At 44.2% G+C, this 25,660-nt stretch overlaps 1 protein-coding gene across 1 annotated transcript in view; it reads right to left on the bottom strand.

Annotated features, from left to right (window-relative positions):
• The window catches only part of ZNRF3 (zinc and ring finger 3), a 283,323-nt gene extending 257,893 nt beyond the window's left edge, over positions 1–25,430 (bottom strand). The window contains exon 1 of the mRNA XM_033955185.1: positions 25,047–25,430. Coding sequence (XP_033811076.1) covers positions 25,047–25,250 — 204 coding nt within the window. The 5' untranslated portion in view covers positions 25,251–25,430. The remainder of the gene's footprint in view (positions 1–25,046) is intronic.
• Positions 25,431–25,660: the final 230 nt, after the last annotated feature.

The raw sequence follows: 25,660 nt of genomic DNA on the forward strand, positions 1-25,660 counted from the left end.
TGAGCCATCGGATTCCGAGTTTGCCCACCTGGGCTCTTTGTTCTACCATTTCCACAGATGACAGCAGACACTACCGGCTCTTTTGCTGTGCCTGTCCCTATGCTTTGGAATAATCTACATGTTTAAGAAATTTAAATTGGAATTCAAGTCTCATTATACCAGGCTCTCCCCTCGCTTGAAAATATTCTCTCTGCAACACAATTCTGCTCAAGGTGCTAGTGATCGTCGATACCAGAGTCCTCCCCGATGTATCTTAGCACTGTTTTAAGGGTGGTCAGTGATATTCTAGCCTACGACTTTAATATAAAGCTGTAACTCAGTCTCCTTCTGTGCACTTCCATTGTTTATGTCCTATTTTGAGTCTCCCTCGACTTTTACTGTAAACCATTTTGATGGCTCATGTTTAGCAGTATATCAAAGCTGATGCCCGATACTTGATCCCTGTGCATCCGCCATGGGTCACCCCTGCAGAGCTCAACATGTCAGAGCAAAGACCTAGTGACCATGACAGTAGATACACAAACATATCCTGAGCGGAGGAAGATTCTGCCCTTCCACCTCTCCAATAAAAAACTAAATCTGTCTTTCTATTTTTTTTATTTATGACCACACATCAGTCGTTCAATCTATGCGCTCTTCTTGAGCTAAAAAAAACTTCATTAGAGAAAGCCAATTCTATAAAAGCTTTGACTTCTTTCTTTCTAATGTTATGTGCGGCATTTTCCATACTTAGGATGATCCACCAAAAGCTAGAGTGGCTGCACTATTTCCAAATCCAATCTAATTTACCATTAGCAAAAGTGTCCAAGTACTTCACCCACGAGAGATTCCAAAATTTTACTTTGTTAAAATTCTCTTCATAAGTATACACTAGAATAGATGACATGTATGTAGCATACACAAGAGTCTGTCAATATTATGAGCATCTGCGTGCTTAAGGATACAACTGCCCAGACAAATATCATTCTTTGACATGATTGGTCCTTGAAAACTACAAAACTTGGAACTATTAAGTAAATAATATGTGGGTGATACTCCAATACCAAAACACCACCTGACTCTGCCTTTAATGTGTAATCTGGATTTCAAGATGAGATTTTTAAACCTCGTCAACAAAGAATGGAAACTCATCCTTGATGGATGCTCCTAGGTTGGTTTTGTTTTCCTCATCGTCCCCCTTTTGAGGTTAAACGCTAAAATGAAAGGAAATCCACTGCATAATTGGACACTAATTTCTTCATCTATGATCACTGTTGCCAAGGGGCCCCTAACACCACTAGTGGAACTCAAAATCTGATGAGCACTAAAGAAAGACTAGGCATGAAGTAGGTCCCTTTGGTCATTTCCTAAACCAGCTGCTCCACAAAGTTTCATCTAGAAATTTCAGCTCCCAAGAATATCATAGTAACATAGTAGGTGACAGCAGATAAAGACCCAAATAGTCCATCCAGTCTGCACAACCTGATTCAATTTAAATTTTTTAATTTTTTCTTCTTAGCTATTTCTGGGCAAGAGTCCAAAGCTTTACCCGGTACTGTGCTTGGGTTCCAACTGCAGAAATCTGTGTTCAGACTTACTCCAGCCCATCTACACCCTCTCAGCCATTGAAGCCATTAATAATAATAATCATGATACAACATGTAACTGTTTGACTTCCCTAATTTCTGTCATCATTTCTTCTTTCTGGTCAGGTGGACTGTAGTATATTTATTTCAGCAGATTTGATACCACCAAAGGCCTACAAACAGGCATCAAAGTGATTAGAAAATTTAAACAGAAATAGAAGGAGAAAGAATGGAACGAGGCCTAGTTTCAGAGAAAGAAGTGTAAAATAGGAGCATCTTTAAATCTTGTTTAGAGGAGATTATTGTCAGATTTCTGACACAGAGGGGTAGTGCATTACAGAGTTTAGGGTCTAGGCACCTAAGTGCAGAGTTGCGTGAAATATTGAGTTATAAAAGTGAAGACAAGAGCAGAGCAGAGGCAGTTGTTAAGGTAAGAAGGGGCGGAGGGAAACCATGAGTTGTACACTAGAAGTTTGAATTTTATACAGGTGATAACCAAGAGCCAGTATTCAGCACCATTATACTCTTCTCTATGACGCATACAATTTTTTCTATCCCTACTGAATATATCCTGTTGACTCAATGCCCTCTTTAAATATAGTGCACCACCTCCACCACTTTGATTCACCCTGCAACAAAAATAGTGACCTATTACAGTGACCTATTGGATATGCTACTTCCACCAGGTCTCCGAGATAAGTTATACCTATCTCTACGTTCAATGCTACGAATTTGAACTGATGTTTGAAGACTTCCAGCATTTGCATACAGACATTTCAAGGCACTCTCTTTTGTTTGTATTTACAACCTGCTTAGCAGATGATAGGGATAATTTGGAATCTTTCCTCTCCAACTACTCTTTACTTAAAAGGCACCTCGACTACTTTTGCCGTTATTAAAATCTCTTTCGGGGTGTCATAATTTCCCTCAGACAGTCAAGAAAAAGTTTTTAAAACAGACGTTAAGGCCAGCAACCTGGTCTATCCCATTTAAGTGGAACCCTTCACTTTGAAAAGATTTCACCTTCTCCCTAAAGCTCTCTTCTGTGCCTAATTTTTCAGTAGTCATTTGGTGATAGAATTTCATGTTTTGGTTCTCTAAGCTTTACTGTCCCAATTTTAGTTTGGTTTGGGGTTTGTTTGGGCTTTTTAATTATAATCATCTATTTTTTTTAATTGTAAGAACTTTTCTTTCATTCGCTAGAGTGGAGTCCTAGGTATACATCTGAAAATTTTGAATATCAGCTCTCCACCTCCAAAAAAAAGTACGTGGTTACTGCTGGCCTGGCTCAATGGTAGCCCACAGGCCTTCCAATCCCAGATGATGCAATACAATAGAAATTAACAGAAAGCCAGCATGAGCACATGAAAAACTACAGAGGTCATTGCAAAAAAAAAAACAAAAAACAAAAAAAAACCCACACACACACCAAAAAAAACTAACAACGTTAACCAGCATCTGCACATGAAAATAAAGCTGGCTTATAAATATAATGATTTAATTTTTTTCTGTTAATTCTTAAAGAAATCTGAATGCATTTCATCATGTGCATTAATTATAATTTAATTAAAATAGTCATACTAAAACCTGTGTATTTTTATATTCATAAGTGTTCAGTATCTGATCTCCTACATTGGAGCCACAGCGAGATCACCTTGGGACTATCATGACACTTATGGGTCCCTTAAACTTATATTAGATTGCTGAACCAACAGAGATGAGAGCTTTAGTTCCTGTGTTAGACGAGTGAAAGAAGGAGCCTGTCAAATATATACTCCTCCTGAAGAAGCCCTAGTGGTAAAACTCAGGACTGTTGGGGAGTTGTGGAGAGAGAGAAAAAAAACACAAAAACCCCCCCAAAACTCACAAATAGCACATTTTGCACAACTGGTGGAAAATTCCTACGGAGCCACAAGATAAAAACATCCAGGCTGGATAAGCTAAGTACAATTATAAACACATTGAATATTAAGGCAAAATAAGAACTCCAACAGGGGTGATAGAATAAGAGATAGGAAATATAAGTTTAAGGGACCCATAAGTGTCATGATAGTCCCAAGGTGATCTCACTGTGGCTCCAATGCAGGAGATCAGATACTGAACACTTATGAATATAAAAATAAACAGGTTTTAGTATGACTATTTTAATTAAATTATAATCATGCACATAACCCTATTTCTAATCTTAATGTATATTTTCTGTAAACCGCTTAGAACCTAACGGATGTAGCGGTATATAAGAAATAAATTACATTACATTACATGATGAAATGCATTAAGATTTCTTCTAAGAATTATTAACAGAAAAAATTAAATAAACCGATGATAAATTTTGATATAGTGTAACTTATTCACTGGTTTTGTAGATCTTATACTCCTGATTATCTTTAGTTATAAATATAATGCACACAAGCTGAGATTTTAGAAGCCCTACGACTTACATCTGTATTGTCATGCATGTTTCAAGGAGGCATATTCTGAGCAGAATTTTAATAAGTATACTCCCATTTTATAAGCGAAATCAGGTCTGCATTGTCAACAGTTTCCCTGCTGGCATTCATACCTCCTCCGAATCACATACAAAAGTGTAATCTAGTTTAAATCGTTTTGTTGAACAAGGAACAAACCACATCGAAATCAGACTTGCAGGATCAACAAGTACATTTTCAATTTTCTCCCCCCAACCAATGTGAACCCCCCCCAACACCCCCACCTCCCCCGCACCCACCCCTCTCCCAGCAGAATACAAAGATGAAGCAGGTGTTAGAAAGCTGTTTTCTTATACTTTCCAACCAACACTTAACAAGGACTATTCCTCCCCCCCCCCCTTTACATCAGTAAAGCAAACCCCTAACAAAACAAACCTCCACACTCCCCAAAACAAACATCGGACACACCATCATCCATACCAGCCACTCATACCATCCAAACATCATTCAACACACCAGGATAGGAATCCAGAAAAGAACGAATTCAAAACTAAACTCCGAGCCCTAGGGGACAAAGACTGAATGTAGAAGTCCCAAATCTGTCCAAAAAACTTTTTTTTCCCATTTAAAAGGAAAGACGGGCATATCTTTGTTCCAAAAGAATTATGAAAGCGGTTTTGCCAAGCCCAGAAAGCAGGTTACAGAAGTGTAATCTAATGGGTTAATTAAAACCGAGTTTTCAAGAAAAGTGAAGCGTTAACGGTGTTCTGCTTTGACCTGAAAAATGGCTCCCCTCACATGTGTAGGTTTGAAAAATCCAACATTTACACAAAAGCTGCAAAGAAATAAACTTTTTAGATTTCAGTTACTCAACGTTTTCCAAATTCCAGCCCAAGGTCACACAGAATGGCAATGAAAGGAAGCGAATTTGAACCCGGTCCACCACCGGTTCTCAGCCTGTTTCACTGTAAAGTATGTATGCCATAACTAAACCCAGTAAGAACATAAGCAATGCCTCCGCTGGGTCAGACCTGAGGTCCATCGTGCCCAGCAGTCCACTCACGTGGCGGCCCAACAGGTCCAGGACCTGTGCAATAATCCTCTATACCCCTCTATCCCTTTTTCCAGGAAATTGTCCAATCCTTTCTTGAGCCCCAGTACCATTCTCTGCCCTATTACGCTCTCTGGAAGCGCATTCCAGGTGTCCACCACACATTGGGTAAAGAAGAACTTCCTAGCATTCATTTTGAATCTGTCCCCTTTAAACTTTTCCAGATGCCCTCTTGTTCTCTTATTTTTTTGAAAGTTTGAAGAATCTGTCCCTCTCTATTCTCTCTTTGCCCTTCATGATCTTGTAAGTCTCTATCATATCCCCTCTAAATCTCCTCTTCTCCAGGGAAGAGAGTCCCAGTTTCTCCAATCTCTCAGCGTATGAAAGATTTTCCATACCTTTTATCAGACGTGTCGCTCTCCTCTGAACCCTCTCGAGTAATGCCATATCCTTCTTAAGGTACAGCGACCAATATTGGACGCAGTACTCCAGATGCGGATGCACCATTGCCCGATACAACGGCAGGATAACTTCTTTCGTTCTGGTAGTAATACCCTTCTTGATTATACCTAGCATTCTATTCCCTTTCTTAGCAGCCGCTGCACACTGTGCCGTCGGCTTCATTGTCATGTCCACCATTACCCCCAAGTCCCTTTCTTGGGTACTCTCCTTAAATAACATCCCTCCCATCGTATAGCTGTACCTCGGGTTTCTGCTTCCCACATGTAGTACTTTACATTTCTCAACATTGAACTTCATCTGCCATCTCGCCGCCCATTCCCCTAGTTTGTTCAAGTCCCTTTGCAATTCTTCGCAGTCCTCTTTAGTCCGAGCTCCACTAAATAGTTTGGTGTTGTCCGCAAATTTTATTATCTCACACTTCGTCCCTGTTTCTAGATCATTTATAAATATATTAAATAGCAGCGGCCCAAGCACCGAGCCCTGCAGGACACCACTCGTGACCCTCCTCCAGTCCAAGTAGTGGCCCTTCACTCCTATCCTCCGTTTCCTACCCGCCAACCAGTTTCTGATCCATCTATGTACGTCTCCTTCCACCCCATGGTTCTTCAGTTTCCAAAGTAGGCGTTCAAGGGGTACCTTGTCAAAGGCTTTTTGGAAATCAAGGTATATGATGTCTATGGGGTCTCCTCTGTCCATCCGTTTGTTAATTCCTTCGAAGAAGTGCAATAAGTTTGTTAGGCACGATCTCCCCTTGCAGAAACCATGTTGGCTGGTTATCAGAAGTCAGTAGGGGTCGGAGTTGATGGCTTGGTGTATCAACTTCACAGCCCTGGTGAGAAGTAAGGAAAACAGGATAAGGTGAAATAAGGGGGTAGAGAAAGATGTGGTCATGTAGCCAGGCAGAATAGGGAAGAGAGATTTAAGGACTTGATCGGAGGAAGATTGTGGGGGTGGTATGGATGGAATGTGTGATGCAGATGGACTGTTTGTTTGGGGGGGGGGGGGTTAGAGGATGAGGAGAAGCAGAAAAGAGTTTCAGAGCTCACCCAGAGAGTAACAGAAAAAAAGAAGTCAGAATAATCATGAGGGCTGCCACTGACCCCCGGGTCTAGCATGGAAGAACACCGTCTTAAACCCTCTTCCCCCATCTATATTTGCAGATAACACTCATCTTCCCTGTATCAGCTTGCAACCTTGGGCTTGATCTCTTTCTCTCTGCAAAAATCCAACAGACCGCTAAAGACTGTCATTTCTTCCTCTATATCATCAAAATCAGACCTTTCCTTTCTGAGCATATTACCAAAACCCTTATCCACACTCAATCACCTCTTGTCTACATTACAGGGCGAAGGTAGGGGAGGGACATTAGGGTGGGCAGACTAGATGGGCCTTGGCCCTTATCTGCCGTCTATTTCTATGTTTCTATGTTTCTATGTTACTGCAACTTGTTTCTCGCAGGTCTTCCACTAAATCATCTCTCTCACCTTCAATCTATTCAAAACGACTTATTGTCTCGTTCGTTTTGATTAGAATGTAAGCTCTATCAAGCAGGGATTGTTTCTTACATGTTTAATGTACACCACTGCGTATGTCTGGCAGTGCTATAGAAAATGATAAGTATTAGTAGTCATAGGCAGCGGAACACTGCTTGATTTAGGGGGCCCAGGAGCTCCACTCTAGCCCAGTGGAATCCTACGGTGCAGCCTCTCCCCAACTCCCAACTCTCCACCCACCTCCCCTTGGCACAATAATTTTAAAGCTTCAGCCAGCTGCTGCACAGCGAGCAGGCCTGCCCCTGGAAGTAGAATGAAGTGCTCCAGGGCAGGTGTGCTCACTGACGCTGAGCGACAGCTGCTGGAAGATTTATAATTAGAACACCAGGAAGCGGGTGGGAAGATGGGCACCAATCGAGAGACCAATCTTTGGGGAGGCCATGGCCCCTGTGGCCTCCCCCATTCCGACACTTATGTTAGAGTAGTATCTTTTGGCCAAGAGTCTCCCCCTTATGTGTGCACCCCATCTGCTACTCTATACTTCAATAAGCCTGGCTAGTTGTGTCTATGGCCCTCCATGTTTTCTTTTGCTTTAGGATGGTTTATATTGAGCAATCCGAATTACTTTTGGGATATTTGCAGCTAACAGAAGTCCACAAATGTCCCAGGTCTCCATGAAGTTTCTGGTTGACATGGCTGCCCAACATCCAAGATTGAGGCCTACCTCATTTCAAGAAAAGGAGATCACCACACCAAGGACAAGACAGAGAGAACTAACTTAGATATTCAGAATGAAGTCAAAAAGTGAAGGACACCATTTACTAGACACAGCACTGATATGCTAAAGGTTTTCCCATTCTGTACCTAAACTCTTTTAGAAATCTAGAGTGGAAATAAAACTTAGCAAAAAAACAGCTTATATAGACCACTATCTTCTCCATGTGTAAACTTGTTTTTTGCCCACCTGCCCTCCTGCCTCTAACACCCATCCCTTCACAGTGTTGAAACTGGACACCAAAACCATCACAATGCAACTATAAATTTACAAGTCTATTTGGGCAGTACCATGTCAAGAGCTTGCAGCACCCCAGACTTAGTCACAAATGTAAAAGATAGCCAAAGTACTCAGGGTAAACCGAGCCTTCACCTTTCTCCCTCCAAAACAGGATACGTCCCATCTTGACATTCACCAAAGCAGCTGGATGACAGAGAACCAGAAAGCAGATAAACTAGCATTAATTTGAAAACCTCAACTCTACAGCAGTGCAACATCTGTGTCCCATCAATTATTCAGTCCCCAATAAATGTCTGCTTTCTCCTAGAACATTTTTATTTTTTGCAGTAGACGCCCCTCATCAAGGCTCTACTATATCCAAATCATTCCAAGATGTTCCCTTTCAGACCAACAGAATTGGTACCCATTTTAGAAAAAAAGTGTTCCCCTAATTTGTATGTCTTCAATACCTGAAACCACCAGGTCCATTTGACTTGATCAAAAGCAACTTCATACCCAAGAAAAAAAATCAACTGAAATAACGCTTTCTGAGCTAGACCCTGTCAGCAGTTATCTTAGTAGTCAGTGTTTGGTAAATGTACAGTTTTTCAATTTTATATCCAAAGTTCCCGGAGAAGCAGCCTTTTGCATGTGATACAGAGATTAATACTACTTCCAACAGGCTGACTGAAATAAGTGTCATCATGATCAACTCCCAACAAATGTAGATCTCAACTCTGTCAACCTTTTGAAATTGGAAAAGGAATAAAAATGTCCCGTTTTGGTTGTTTGTGCAATCATGTTCATCTATTTTTAATGTCGCTTCAAAAAGTGCTTTTTTTATATATCTTTATTTTTAGGTGACACACACTGCACTTGTTTTTTTAGCAGTTACATTTTTCATATTTTTAATGTTTTATTCTTTTATCTGCGTTGCCAATATTCCGATATCCTGGCCAATCAAAATATACAGCTTGCTTCTCTGGCGTCATCACATTAATTCCTATTGAACAGCGCTCTGAACCACGGTTTCTACTTTCAGTTTTGATGGCGGTAAGTCTGCCGCAGAATCGTTCAGAGTTGAATTATATTCACAATTTGAGGTACACCGACAGCCACACAAATTGGTCTTTGCCACTTTATTTTTCATCTCGCTTTTAACCTACAGCACAACGAAGATTTCATCAGTTCTACTGGCTCTGGGTTTTAACCGTTCCTAATTAATTCCATATGCGTTTGATTAATCTGCAGTGCTTTACCTGACCCAACGGGTTTTTGAGGTATGTCAACCCATGGCCTAGCCTATTCTTCTAGCCCCTTTATCTAAGTACTCTAGTCGTGCTCAGAGCCTCATGGTCACACTTTCAAATTATTTTACCCACGTTGGCATCTTTGCTTTTCTACTTGTTCACTTTTGGTTTTTTGCTGGCAGTATTCTCAGCACTTTTTTGTTTTCAACATTGCAAAAGTTTTACATGCGATTCTTTTCACTTTTTGGGGGGCATTTATATTCAACACCCTAAATGGGCCCTAGCAGGTGGTTTTGTGTTATAATCTTATGTCTGTTCACTTAGATCGTACATTTAATCTTTTTCACACTGCTCAGTTTATTTTGACACATATTTCCATTGTCTGTACACTTTGGAGAGAATCACTTCCATACAATTCTCACTTCTTATGACATCCTTCCAACTAGTCCCATAAACTCTTCAGATATGATTTTTTGGGGCTCTTGATTTCTCACCCTCATCGTGGCATGATTTACATATCAATTTTTTGTTCACTGTTTCTTTTTCATTATACAGTCAAACCTTGTTATGCGAGCATAATTCGTTCCAGAAGCATGCTTGTAATCCAAAGCGCTCGTATATCAAAGCGAGTTTCCCCATAGGAAAAAAAGGAAGCTCAGACGATTCATTCCACAACCCAAAAACTTCAGGATAAAATACTATATGTACTTGTATTGCAAGATCTCGCTCATTTGGAACAGTCACTACAATCCTGCAGCGTCAGAGAGAGAAGAACCATCGGCTCAGTTGTGATGTGTGTATACTGTATGTACTTGTATTGCAAGACATTGCTTGACTATCAAGTTAAAATTTAATAAAATGTTTTGCTTGTCTTACAAAACACTTGCAAACCAAGTTACTTCCAATCCAAGGTTTTACTGTACTGTATATTTCAAACTCATCATAGCATCATAGTATATTATGCTAAACTAGTGTTTAAGCCCGTTACATTAACGGGTGCTAGAAAGCAGCCCCCTTTCCCTCTCCCCCTACAGTTCCTCCCTGTCTCTTTGTGGCCCCCCTTCTGTCTTCCCCACCCCCAAGCAAAGCTGTCTGCCTCCCAGCACACCCCTCCCCCAAAGCATCCCCCTTTCCCTCTCCCCCTCCTTTGAGAATTTTTACCTGCATGGGACACCTGCAGCACCGGCACGATACCCTCCAGCCGTTCCTCTGAGCAAAACTGCCACCACCTTCACGCGCCGCCCGCCTACACGCTGTTGAAGCTGCCGCACACCGTCCCCGCGGTCTGGCTGGCTCTCTTAGTCCCTTGCCGCCCCCCCTTCCCTTCCTGCGGTCCTGACAAACCTCCTGACTCCAGCAGCGGTCGCAGCACTCTAAACACACTGCTTCGCGGCCTTCTACTGCCCTGATTTGCTCTGCCGTGTCCCTGATGACATCATTAGAGACGGGCAGAGCAAATCAGGGTAGTAGAAGGCCACGAAGCAGCGTGTTTAGAGTGCTGCGGCGGCTGCTGCTGGAGTCAGAAGGTTTGTCGGGACCGTGGGAAGGGAAGAGGAGCGGCAGCAAGGGACTAAGAGAGCCGGCCATACCGTGGGAAGGGAGGGTCGGATGGGAGGGTCAGACTGCGGTGGGAGGATTGGATGGGAGGCTGAAAGGGGGTTCAGGTGTGCCGGGAAAGGGGGGGGGGGCGAAGACGCCGATGACAAAGAGTCTTACAGGGGGAAAAACCCTAAGCGCGTATGCGCACTCCTGCAGCCACAGCCCGACAGATCAGGGAAGCACGTGGTAAGAGTGCGCAGGCGCTTAGCATTTTATTATATAGATACGTTCTAAATTTACGTGTACCTTTGTGTTTTATTTGTAGTTTGTTGACTATATGACCCCTGAGAAAGGCTCTACCTAGCCAAACCACGGCATGTGTCGAGTCAAAAAAAGGTCACATCGAGAAATAAAAGTTAAGTAAAAAACAGTCTCTATTACTAAGTCCGTGTTCTCTCTCTCTTTCGTTCTCTTGCTCTTTTTAAAAAAAAAAAAAAAAAAGCTAGCTTTCTTGACTTGACACATGCCGTGGTTTGGCTACGTAGAGCCTTTCTCAGGGGTCATATAGTCAACAAACTACAAGAGAGCAAAAGAGAGAGAGAACACGGACTTAGTAATAGAGACTGTTTTTTACTTAACTTTTAATACTCTTATCCGCCATGATTGGAATACTCCTGGGACTCCACTTTTTGTTGTCTCTATATAGAGAATCGTCCATGCATTTTTAAATTGGATTTCTTGTTTTAATTAAAGCTCTCTACTCCTGGATGTGGCAGGGCTTGAAATTCTGATCTGTTAGAAGTCTAGCTTTTCAGCTTAACTTTCAATCTTTCTATTTCTACACCATCCAACAATCTCTCTCCCAGCTGCCTTAGCAGTTGTGCAGGATTCATCTAAGATGTATTATTCCCATGCTTTCGGTTATCCAGAACTTCTCCTCACATTTTCATGTACTTTATCTGTAATTTGATTATAGGTTTCTTCCATAACACTCTGGCCCTTGTTTAGTGAAATCATTTATCTATTTCAGTATCATATCTCTAGTCTGTTAGTTTTGATTCTAGTTTTTCACATTCTTCCACTCAAGTTCACTCCACTTTTGACCACCACATTATTAAATTTTGATGTGGTCATCCATTTGTCTGTCACAGGAACTGTCCAGAACATTCTGAAGGTTTGTTAATGATACTTATTTTTATAAGATGATAAATCTATGCTACCACATGTCCCCAGATCATGCCTCAAAACCTACACACAACAAGAATTGCACATGGAAACATATCAGTTCGAACAATTAGGAGATAATGATATATAGTCCTGTAAAGCAGACCATGTCTCTTGGAAGGCCGAATAAGAAACAGAAGAATGATTTCTCTTACCTAAATAGCATTCATAACGATATGTAATACATAGTAAATTCCACCATCTAACATGGGTAGCCTATGAAAGACTCTTCCAAGAGGCATAAATCACTTTTAAAGCAATTACTAAAAGAGTGTCCAACAAAAAACAAGAATTTTTTTTGCAAGTGTGATTTGAAATGCCTTTCAGAAGGATTATTTGAAGGGATAAGGGATCAGAAATTGAAACAACAGTAGTAATCGTCAACCAAACATCCCTGCAATATTTATGTATTTGTGAGCATTCTAAAATGAGATGTTTCAAATGACCTGTGGAGAAGCCATAAGACCAACACATTTTAGAGAAGGTAGGATTAATCTGGTGGGAATGTAAAGGGGTCCACAATGCTCTGTGTAATAGAAAAACATGGATTGGACAGAAGATGCCGATTTGGAAGATTTATATAAGGAGGACCAAATATTCCATTCTGAATCAGAAATAACCAAGTGTTAATAAGTTTGTATACCACTGTTTAATGTTTTTCTGTTACTGAAAACTTTAATAAATAAACTAAGACTAAAAAAAAAAAAAGAATTGCACTTTGGACTCCCTACTTGTGCTACCCGTAAAGTACATAGTTTGCATCTCAGAAATACCACCAAAGAGCAGAACTAAATGGCAAGTTTGCCTGATGGGAAGAAATAAATAGTGGTGTTCTCCAGGGATCTGAGTCAAGACGGTGTTGGTTAACTTTTTATGGACTGAAAAAGGAGCACAGAGTGAATTTATCAGATTCAAAGATGAAATACAAACATTCAAAATCAAGCGGACCCTGAGGGGCTGCAGAAGAACAAGGAGCAGAATCCACTGGGGGTATATCCCAACCATTATCAGCAATTACAAATTTTTCAAACAAATTTGGCTATCGATATGACCCCAGGATCCCATCACTTGCTGTTCCTAAGGAGCGAGGAAGGAGCCAAATCGGGAGATGAAATTTAACAAGAGCAAGTACAAACCCCAATGCTGGATTCACATTAGAAGTCACCATCCAGGAAAAAGGATCAACAGTCCTTGTGAGTAATACATCAAAATCCTCAGCTCAGTGTGCAATGCAAACTCAGAAAAAAAAATGGAAACTAAGACAATGATCATAAATTCCTCTGTATAGATTCATGAATGGAGGAGTAGCCAGATGCTCAGTGCAGTAGGCTTTGATTCCTACTGCAGCTCTTTGTGATCTTGGGCAAGTCACTTAACCCTCTATTGCCCCAAGGAACAGAGAATGTACTTGCATATAATGTGTACAGCACGGTGTATATCTAGTAGTGAACAGGGGTGTTTTTTTATGCAGCTGGGATGGAAGACAGGAGTGCAGAGCCTGGCAGGGCAAGAAGAGAAGGAGGCTGGGTGCAGAGCTTAGCAGGGGGAGGAGGGAGGGAGGGGGCGCTGGGTGCAGATCCTGGCAGGGCACCTGAATATTAAACCCCATCTTATATTTGAATCAACCATTTTTCCTCCTTTTGGGGGGAAAAATGGAGGTCTCAACTTATATTCAATGACTAGTCTTTAAGCCCATTACATTAACGAGTGCTAGAATAGATGTGTCTGTCTGTCTGTGTTTCTTTTCTCTCTCTCCTTGGCCGCTGTCTGTGTCCTTCTGTCTTTCCCCCCCTCCCCCTCGAGCAAAGCTGTCTGCCCCAGCACACACCTCCCCCCAAAGCAGCCCCCTTTCCCTCTCCCTATCTCTCCATGGCCCCTTCTGTCTTCCCCCCAGAGCAAAGCTGTTTGCCCCAAGCACACCTCTCCCCCCAAAGCAGCCCCCTTTCCCTCTCCCTATCTCTCCATGGCCCCTTCTGTCTCCCTCCAGCACACCCCTCCCACCAAAGCAGCCCCCTTTCCCTATCTCTGTCTATCCATGGCCCCTTCTGTCTTCCCCCAGAGCAAAGCTGTTTGCCCCAAGCACAACCCTCCCCCCAAAATCAGCCCCCTTTCCCTCTCTCTGTCTCTCCATGGCCCCTTCTGTCTTCCCCCAGCACACCTCCCCCCCAAAGCAACCCCCTTTCCCTCTCCCTATCTCTCCATGGCCCCTTCTGTCTCCCCCCAGCACACCCCTCCCCCCAAAGCAGCCCCTTTTCCCTTTCCCTCTCCCCCTGTATTGATCCCCTTCTTACCCTCCCTCCATCCCGGCGTCTTCTGGCCTGCTCCTCTTCAAAGCAGCCTGCGATCGTGGTGGCCAGCTTTAGCGAACCTCGCAGGCCACTCTACAACTCGGTTGCACGCCCCCTCTGACGCAATCCCGTGCGTCAGAGGGAACGTGCTACTGAAATTGGAGAGTGGCCTACGAGGTTCTTTAAAGCCGGCCATGATCGCAGGCTGCTCTGAAGAGGAGGATCAGCAGCAGCAGCGGTGAGCGAGGGTGGGAGGTATGTTCCCTGCCGAGGACGCGGGCAGGGAGAGAGCTTGCCTGCGCTTCCGGTTGGTGAGTGAGGGTGAGAGTGGCCAGAATGTTCCCTGCCACCGGGTTCTAAAATGGAACACGGCCACGGATCACACACCTCAGCGGCAGGGATCACGCTGTTTTAACAGCACATGCGCCGGTAAGCTTTTATTATATAGGATATGGTAAGATGGAGAACATATTGTCAGAGATTGGGATCGAGAAACCCAGCAGAGCTGGGCTTTGAACAAGTTCACAAACTACCAATGGTGGATTGGCGCCAGTCCAACTTATTCATGCATATGAGCAACATGTTGGGGGTAATTCTAGGCAGTGGCCTAACCATTTCCATAAATACGAAGTTCTTATGTTCTGTAAATACACCTACGTTTTAAGAGCATGTATTTTAGAAGTGGAGTCAGGGGAGGACTCCATTTAAACATGCAAGAATAATTTAGCATTTCATCTCTGGAACACCTTACTGTCCAACTATTCTCTTGCTTTGGTCACATAGCTTTTCTTGTTCAAATCTTCACCTCCACCTCCAATAATAAAAAATCTACCATATTTATTCAATAAAGTATAGAATAGAAAATTAAAAGGACTTTCCATGTATTTGTTGGTGTGCTAAGGTTTAGTTTTCTGGAAAGTATAGCCTAAGTCTTCTTAGAGAATGCTGGATCACTGAGATCCCAAACAGAAAAATGGCTGGTCCTGCCACCAGGCTGCTCACTCGCGTCTGAGACAGCCCGATATTCTCATTAAATACCCAGAATGTGACACATCATCCCCCACCCCCCACCCCCCGCCGATCCATTAGATCACTAGACAGTCTTTGGAACTTCAGAAAAGCTGTGAAAACCTTCCTCTTTACAAACCCAGCTCCTTGAAGACCCACGTCTACACCCCGGACGGATGCAATCCCAACGATACCACACAGAATCTCGCTAGAACTCGCATGCCACCGCAAATATAATCTGAATTACTACCACATTCTCCGACAACAAAGATGCACCCACCTGCAAAGAAAAGCTGCCTAGTATAGCTACACTGAAAATGCTGCAATTTCAACCACCCTATATCCACTAAGTCTGCATGTTTATGTCTATATTGTAATTGCTGTATGTCTCACTAAAATTTGTCGTACCCATGCTATGAATTTATTCCTGTAACCCGTTCTGGGCTCCTTTGGGGGATGGGCTAAATAAATGACTACATAAATAAAATAAATTAACTCTACCAACTGGAAAAGCACCATATTTGTCCTCCACCCTTTCATCCCTTTGTAATTCCCTACAGAGTCACCATTTTGTCCACTGTGTCTGTCATAATTAGACTGTAAATGCTTTAGAGCAGGGACCGTCTCTTGTGTGTTTAATTTACAGCGCTTCATGTGTCTGGTAGCACTATAGAAATAAGTAGTAGTAGTGGGACTGAGGTGCACATCGAATTATTCAGAATGATAGAAATCACATTCAAAGGGCTGAGAATGTGGGGAACTGGGTTCAATTCCCACCATCGCTCCTTATATCTGAGCAATAAAACAACCTGTCAATATGACAAAAACTTTATTTTATTTATTTCTAAAATTTCTAGACTACTTATTCCTAAGCGGTGAGCCCAGGAGAGAAAGGAACTGTATCTAAGAAAATAAATGCAAAGCACTTTGGTTGCACTACAGAAAAGATGTTGATCAAATCAACGACTCTTCCAAGCAAATCACTGCCACTGAGGCATGCACAAGGACACCAGCCCTATAGGGAATATAGTACTACAGATACCTGTGTATTTGATGAGGAAAGCGCACACCTACTACACACAAGTGCGGTTTATACTGTGTCCAGAAAAAAAGGGACCTCAATGTCTTTTCAAATAAACCAAAACTAAATATAGGTCAACTAGTCTTTAAGCCCGTTACATTAACGGGTGCTAGAATAGATGTGTCTGTCTGTCTGTCTGTGTTTCTTTCTCTCTCTCTCTCCCTGGCCGCTGTCTCCCTCCCCCCTGAGCAAAGCTGTCTGCCACCAGGACACACCTCCTCCCAAAGCAGCCCCCTTTCCCTCTCCCTAACTGTCTCTCCATGGTCCTCTTCTGTCTCCCCCCCCCCCCGAGCAAAGCTGTCTGTCCCCAGCACACCTCCCCCCAAAGCAGCCCCGTTTCTCTCTCCCTATCTCTCCATGGCCCCTTCTGTCTCCCCCCCAGCACACCCTTCCCCCCCAAAGCAGCCTCCTTTCCCTCTTCCTATCCATGGCCCCTTCTGTCTCCCCCCAGCACACCCCTCCCCCCAAAGCAGCCCCCTTTCCCTTTCCCCCTGGCTCCCAGTATTGATTCCCTTCTTACCCTCCCAACATCCAGGCATCTTCTGGCCTGCTCCTCTTCACCATAGCAGCCTGCAATCGTGGTGGCTGGCTTTAGCGAACCTCGCAGGCTGCTCGCTAACTCAGTAGCACGTTCCCTCTGACGCGATCCCGTGCATCAGAGGGAGCGTGCTACTGAAGCTGGAGAGCGGCCTGCGAGGTTCTTTAAAACCGGCCACAATTGCAGGCTGCTCTGAAGAGGAGGATCAGCGGCGGCAGCGGCAAGTGAGGGCGGGAGGTGACACGGCGACTCCTTCTTCTGCACGGAGGTGAAGAGCGGCTTGCGAGGTTCGCTACAGCGGCTGGTGAACCTCAGCAGGCCACTTTGAAGAGGAGCGGGAGGGAGGAGTCGCTGGTGTCTTCTGCACAGTCACGCGCAGGCACCGTGAGGACTGGCACAGAAGCACACCTCACGGCGTCACCGCTCATGAATTTTCAAGAGCGCATGCGCCTCTAGCATTTTATTATTATTGATAAGTTACTATTATTGACAGGTGTTACTGCAAGACGACGTAAAAACTGGATGATCCCCATTTTCAAAATAAGTTAGGATTAAATTTTTGCAACCAAATAAAGCCAACCCGGGACAAATTTATTTTCAAAAGGTCAGACTAACCCCACCCCATCCCCCTTTTACAAAACCACATGAGATGTTTTTAGCGCCAGCCGGCATACTGAATGTGCTGATCCTACGAGCATTGGAGCAGCACAGCCAGCACTAAAAACCTCTTGCGTGGTTTTGTAAAAGGTGGGGGGGGACAAGTGTTTAAAGAATCGGGAGCCAGGAGGCGCTGGCGGATGGCAGAGGTATCAGCTGAAGCGGGAGGGCAGCCGCACGGAGATCCCGAGGGAAGGAAGCCACCCTGTTGAAGGGGCTGCGGCACCCAAAGGCAGGTACCCACCCCTGGGCCACCATAGCAATCTTTGGTTGTGGAACAAATCGTCTGAGTTTGCATTATGGCCTATTGGGAACTTTGATATACGAATGCTTTGGCATAGAGCGCCTTAGTAAAGGCCCCTTAGGAGCGTGTCGCACTTGCATTCAGTCTCATCTTTCACTTAAGAGACAAGGCCAAGAAAATCTGAGTGGTCCAAATAATTAAAAAACCCTTGTGTGCTCTGCCTCCCTTTACCCCCATTTCTTATCCCTGCTTTTTTGCAAGTACTTTATGGGAGAGAGTTTATCCATATTGTGTTCATTCCAAGAATAATAAAACATCCCTTACATTCCCAATGCTAGTTCAACGCGGATTACAATGAGAAACAAGGTCACTTAGCCTGGAGTTACATCAGTATTTATCTATTACAGAACCAACAAACAAAAGAAAACCACATTTCTTAGACACATATTTCATGAATAAAGACTTTAATGCCTTCCTAAAAATAAGAGAATTCACTCCAAAGAAGAGACAAATATTTCATGCTGCTTTTTTCATTCCTAAAGCAAAGCTACTCTCAGAACGAACCTTTTTAGATTTCCAGCCTCTGGCCTTCAATCCGACCCTCTGGGATGGTTCATCCTCGGCATCACTGGCAGACCATTTGTTATAATCAAGGACTCAATAAGCTGCAAATCCCCAGCTACAGGATGACGTAAAACGGAGGGGTGCAGCCTACTCACGCTCCCCCATCACTATCTAGCACTCTATGGACAAAGGAATAAGGTGATGACGTAATTAGATTAAAAATAGTGGGAGGGGAAAGGGAAGAGAAAAATAGTCACAATTAAACTGGACTTTCTGTGCATATTAATTATCAGCTCTAGGTAACTCCAAAGACTGAGCTACACAGCATACTGCAGAGTCAGACCTCCGAAGTGCCACAGGTCACGGGGGCCTCAAGTATCTTAAGACTGAGGGGGGCATGATCTGTACACCTTCCCCAACACGTGCTCATCTTCTGTACGGAACTGCGAGCTACATTTAAAACCAGCACTAGGGTTTCTTAGTCTCTTCCTTTCAAAGAGTCACAGGCTCACCTTTCATTCCACTAGACCAGGGGTCGGCGATTCCGGTCTTCGAGAGCTACAGGCAGGTTAGGTTTTCAGGATATCCGCAATAAATATGAATGAGAGGAGCCAGTGCATGCAAATCCATCTCATACATATTCATAGAAACATGATGGCAGATAAAGGCTAAATGGCCTATCCAGTCTGCCCATCTGCAGTAACCGTCATCTCTTCCTCTCTCTAAGAGACCCCACGTGCCTATCCCAGGCTTTCTTGAATTCAGATAGTCTCTGTTTCCACCACTTCTTCTAGAAGACTGTTCCACGCATCTACCACCCTTTCTGTAAAAAAGTATTCCCTTAGATTGGAGTTTCCTTTCAATTGAAAGAGACTCATTGTGGATATCCTGACAACCTGACCTGCCTTTGGCTCTCAAGGGACCAAATTGCCCACCCCTGGTTTTAGATTATAATTTTATTAAAGTAACCAAAGGAGAATTTTCTTAAATTTTAGGTGCCAAAAAGGTAGATTTTGCTGCTTTAATTATCATCATGGCAATCGGCTGTTTTCCCCACCCCCAAGTCATATCCCTTTGGGGAAAACATTAACTTTTCCAGCAGGGCTCCAGGTTACTGTGGCCACTAGATATTTTGACGGAGGGCACCCAGGGCATAAATTCCTGGCTTAATGCCTAGGAAAAACATTACAACACCTTACTGAAGCCACAAGGACTGAGCATGGTGCAGCGACAGGGCTTCCGCTCAACCATCTCTCCCCCACTTCAATCCATTCAAAATTCTGCTGCACGACTATTCCACCAGAGCTTCTATGTTCACATTACCCCTCTACTCAAGGCACTTCATTGGTTCCCCATCCCTAAATTGTCAATGTAAACTAGTCTTGACCTTTCGATTGCCTTGCTATGTTCTTCTTTTTCAATCGCACTGTATGTAATTCATCTATTTGTTGTGAACTGCCTAGAACTCCCTGGGTATGGCGGTATACAAAAAAATAAATTATTATTATTTCTAAATACAGTTCAAACTCCTCTTATAAGTGCTTCCACTCTGCAGCCCTCTAATACCTCTTCTCACTCATCTCCCCTTATGTCCCCTCCACTCATCGGGTAAGTCCTTCATATCCGTACCCTTCTCCTCCACTGCCAACTTCAGACGGAGGTCCGTGCGCTGTATGCCTGGGACAGACCGCCTGAGTCAATACATCAAGCTCCGTCTCTAGAAATATTCAAATCCAAGCTAAAAAAACATTTTTTCAAGGCTGCTTTCAACACCTTACTCCCACTCACCATAAGATACCTATGTCCATCGTATCATTCTCTCTGCAAGAAAGAAACTCCCCCAACCCCATATGTCTTGTCTGTCTGTACAAATTAACTGTAAGCTCTTCTGAGCAGGAACTGCTTGTTAAATGTAAAGCGCTACGTACATCTTTCAGTGCTATAGAAATGATAAATGAAGAAGCAGTAGAGTCCTGTAAGGGATAGAAGAGATAGCAGAACAATCAACTTGAAGCTATAAACACAGAGGTAGGGGGAGAGAGTAAATCTGTGTAAATGCAGTTAACCCGGGGAGGGGGTTTGCCAAAACAGAAAGACACACACATGGTAAAGCCAGTTCTACTGTGAAATTAAATGTGAAAAAAAATCTGCTACCATACTTTATGAACATGCAAATTAAAACCCCATTTAAAAAAAAAAAAAAAAACCATAGTAGTGATCCTCTGCTCACTATGAAGCGTTCCCCCTATCTGTCAGTGTCCAGTGGACTGATCTCCCGACCCAACTGCACCATCCTACAGCATTAAAAATAAATAAAATAAGGTCACTGGTGGCATAGGGGTAACCCCCACCCAAAAAAAAAAAAAAAATATCTGAAGCCCACACCCCATGCATTTTAAATGAAAAGGTAGGAGTGATACCATTACCAACTTGTCCTAGCCTCTGGCTCACCATCTTCAAAAATGGCCACACCAGGCCCATGCAGTGCATCCTGAGATCTGGGAGGCTTCAGGGCAGGGTCAGTCTGTCATATAAGGATATGGGGGTGGCTAGATCACTGGGAAAGGCCGAATGTGAGTTGGCTTTGGAAGGATTGTGTCGTCAAATGATGGCACCAAAATTACTTTTTCTTGCTGCCCATCTCGCTACTGACACAGTTTCTCTGTAAGCTCTAATGGAACATTTTTACATACTGTTGAGGACACTGGCTGAAAGGCCGAGTGATGCTCATAAGGTCCAGATGAAGTTGGAGCAGTGCTTGATCGGAGACAGACCCTTGTGATTGGCACCCTGGCTTTCTGTTCGGGAGCTAGGGATGGAAGTATAGATTCTTCTGGGTAGGTCACTTTTTCTTTTAACAAACTCTCATGATGCAAAACCGATACAAAGCCTCAAGTGTAATAACTGGAGCAATTGTAGGATGATGGGGAAGAATATGGCCTCGATCACAAAGATACGTTTCATTACGGACAAGTCAGACTTCCCGCGACAGAAAGCAAGTTAAGTTGGCTTCCGGATCTATTTCCTCTGATTGGGTGGGGGGGAGGAAGGAGGCATACCCAAAAGTTACCCTGCTCTGTTGTCACCAGGAGCCTCACCCATAAAATATATAACTGTCTGGGAAAAAGAATTGGGACAAGAGGAAGACCTGGGAGAAAACACAGAGATGCTTAAAGGTCTCAGGAGCCACGAATCTTGTGGTAAACGATAGGATACTTTACAGATGGTGCTGCGACTTTACTTGCTAATGGCCATGGGATTGGGGAGCAAAGGGAGATTTTGCCATATTCGGTGGGCCTGTCAAAGTGAAGGCAGCACTAAAAATATTACAACTTTGTTACTAAACAGTGTTATATTAAATATTTTGACTAAAACTCACATTCAGAAACCCAGCCATAGCAGGACTATCTTAAGCAAGAGTAAAACACAACCTACTGATAAAAACATCATGGGACATAAGAACATAAGTATTGCTGCTGGGTCAGACCAGTGGTCCATCATGCCCAGCAGTCCACTCACGTGGTGGCCCTCCAGTCAAAGACTAGCCCTACCTGCTTACGTCCGTGTTCAGAAAGAACTTATCTAGCTTTGCCCCCAAAACATCAACAGAACTCAAGCAGACATAATAGTCCGACTGTACGATTGCTTTGCTCAATAAAATGGAAAGCACGCTTACCGCAGCAAAAGATGGCGTGCCGTGGGTGCCCTGAAGCTCCTGCAGTAATTTTGCCATGTTACTTCTTTGGGTGCAGGGAGCAGAGAGTGGACATGTTCTGCGCTACTTTGTCATGACAGCCCTCTCACCACCCATTGTGTAAGACAGGTGCTAATCTTGCTTAAAATGGCCACTAATACCAAAAACAGGAATTTTGGCCACTTAATGTGCAGGAATGACCCATGTAAGAGTGTCCTTAGAATATTGTTTCAAGTGTTCTGCCTGGTGGTATTACAGTGTTTCATTTCTTCATTTTATGGACATTTAATTGTAAACTGCATCTAGAACTGGTTTGGGAGAGGGACAGAGACTACAACACAGGTGCTATTTTCAAGTCTGCACCTGCTTCCATGTAGAAAAAAAAAATAAATCATAACACAAAGTATGCAGGTTCTCAGTGCCCACAGCATGTTTTCAAAACACAGTGCACACACGTGTATCATTTTTAAAAGGCTGAACACCAACCACACAACCACAGACTTGCCGCACGGTCTGAAAACATGGCCCTTTGGAGACACTCCGATTAAAACGGCATTTCATCACTTGAGTGACTTTATGGTATGGGATTGACCGCTCTTCCAGTTCTTCTCTATGTTTGAGTAGATGATCTCAGAAGAACCACATCACAAAGCTAACAGCAATCTCTTAAATATGCGAGAAAAAAAAGGATCCAACGTCATGTTTACCCTCTTCCCTATAGGATAAAGAAGGAAGCCATAGATTCTAGCATTTGGGGTAACCCACTTTCTTCCACACTCAAGACCCCTGCACATATTCCGTAAAACCTTCAAAAACCCCCCCCCCCTCCAGATCTGCAGACTTGCCCTGGGGAATTCTCTTCTCTCCTACAAGCTCAAGTTATTTGGATATACACTTCTCCCTCCGTATTCGCGGTTTCAATTATTCACGGTTTTTAGCTTTCTGGCTCCTCCCCCAAATTACGTCAGCTTGCATAGAGAAATCGCTGATTCCCAGCACTTTCTTCACCGTGTTTTGCCTCTCCTTCAGGAACAGGCCAGGTTTCCCACCATGTTATTCGCGGTTTCACCATATTCACGATGGTTTTTAATAGAAAACAGTGATCAACATATAAAAAAGTTATTTGCACTTCTGTTAATCCCCTATCACAGCGAATACGAAGGGAGAAGTGTACCGCAAAAAATAAACAAAAAAAGTTTAGTCTAAGTAGAGAGAAAATAGTGTTATAAAACAATAAGAACAAGTGCAAAAATCAAAGAACACTACCTGACCAACAAAATACAAAAGGGTTGGAAGGTCTGATATGATTACAAGCCACTTCCCTAGTCAAACGAGCATTTTTAAAAATCAACCTACTTCCAACCTGGCATCTTGGTGAACAAATACAGCCTGAGCATCTCTGAAACATAACCATCTCTACAAGCCAAGGAAACTTTGGCATCCACAGAGCTTTTTTTTTCTAAAAAAATATAAAAAGACAACCTAAGAACTCGCTGCAGCCCAAAAAGAGGTCTGAATGGGGCAGAGAGGTGACAGCAGTGGACGTGCGCCCCTAGGCTGAGATCAGCAGCAGAGTGATTTAAGGAAGGGCAGCGACAGGTAGTGGAAGTAAATATTGTATTCAGAGTAAGCCCAGGGGACAGTCTGGGCAGACTCCAGTGCCATTTCGTAGCTTTATTGCTCTGTCCCTGCCAAAGAATTTCTACACTGAAAACCACAGGGAAAGAAGCCCTGAGACAACTGGCTGTAATTGGAACAAGAAGGCAGAGAACTAAAGACCGCAGAGCGGGCGTTTGCGCGCACACATACATTCATACTGGATATATATTAAAAGAAAAAAGGGAAGTGGTCAGAACAGTACAAAACAATTGTACGTACACATGAGAACGTATGGCCAAGCATCACGCCAAAATTCAAAACCATAAGGAATATTCAGCAGCAAACAAAATTATTCAGCCACTTAGGACACGAAGCAAAAGGCGCTGCCTCTTAACAAAACTGGTGAACTACTGAACCCAGTTTCCCCACCGAAACCTGTGATGTACAACTGTGGTGTGTGTGTGTGTGGGGGGGGATAGCCTTACTGGGTCAGACCAAATATCCATCAAGCCTAATGCGCGACCTACTACCTCCCTCCACAGAGCAGCATCTGCAGCACTCTAACAGGCTGCTTCGTGGCCTTCTCCTGCCGGGGCATTCCCTCTGCCGTATCACTGATGTCATCAGCAATGCGGCACATGGAAGGGCCCGGCGGGAGAAGGTCATGAAGCAGCCTGTTAGAGTGCTGCAGATGCTGCTCTGTGGAGGGAGGTAGTAGGTCTCGCGGTCGACGGGGTTCGGATGGAAGGATGAGATGGTCAGCGGGGCTTTGGCTGCATGGAGGGGGGGCTGCTCAAGGGAGGATAGAAAGTTGCTGCAGAGGGAAGGCACATGGGGATGGGTGAGAGGGGAGGAAAGATGCTGCACATGTAGGGGAGAAAAAGGAAAGAGGAAGGGAGAGATGATGATTGTACATGAAAAAAATAAAACCTAGTGCGTTTTTTGGACCCCAAAATCAAGGAAACACAGATGTACCTGGCACGAAATTGTCAAGCAGTCTTTCTTCGTAACAGACTCTGGACTCATGCATCCACTTCCACACTGTCTTCTTTTTTCCCCCAATTATAGCTCACAAGCGCACACTTGCTAGAGAAACATGAATTCACCTTAGACGTGAAGTGGGATGGGGGAGGAGTAAAGCAGCCGCAGGTCCTGGGTCCCTGGGCATTCTGAGAGCATTTCCTCCCCCGCGGATAACCGTGGGCCACACCTTGCAAGAGCGTTTCCCCGCGGTTGTCCACGGATAAAAGGAGAAGAGGCAGCAATTCATGCAGTTCAGAGAAACTTGTGTCCCGAGTCGTTTCCTGGGTCTCTCGGGGGAAGTGACCTTGAGGGAGGCAGACAAAGGCTTCCCTCCACCACCTACCTGCACGATCTCGCCCTCGGCGCTGAGGGTGGCCCCCGCCCGGGAGAAGCGGCCTTGCAAGCCGCTGCTGTAGGTGGTGTAATCGCCGCCGGGGCTGGACTCGAAGAGCACCACTTCCACGAAGGCCGTCTCCTTGAAGGCGGCCGAGGCCCAGGCCCAGGCCCCGAGCAGCAGCAGCGGCAGCAGCAGATGCCCGCGCCTCATCTTCCCGCCCGCACGCGCATGCTTCCCCCGGAGCCCCGGAACGCCCGCACGCGCCGCTGCCCTGCCAGCGGCCGCCGGCCCCGCCCCCTGCGCGCGGCTGGTGGGAGGGGCCGGCCAATGAGCGCCGCCCGACGTCTCCGTCCTCCTGCGCGAGACGTTAACCGTTTACCCGCCGCCAAAACGCTCGTTCCCCTCAACCGCCAAAGAACCTTCTCGACGGACTTCAAAAGCTACGAAAGCTCGACTACGCTGAGCCGCCGTTCCCGGAGCGGGGGAAAAAAGCCCAAATCTTTGCTCTCTTTCACCAAGCGACCTACGCAAGGTGTAAAGGATGCAGACGAGGTGGTAAAGTACAATAAGAAATGAAGGTGATAAGGTCAATTTGGGGTGAGTTCTAGTTTCAAATGAGG

Source organism: Geotrypetes seraphini, chromosome 8 (genome assembly GCF_902459505.1).
Source record: "Geotrypetes seraphini chromosome 8, aGeoSer1.1, whole genome shotgun sequence".
NCBI lineage: Eukaryota > Metazoa > Chordata > Amphibia > Gymnophiona > Dermophiidae > Geotrypetes > Geotrypetes seraphini.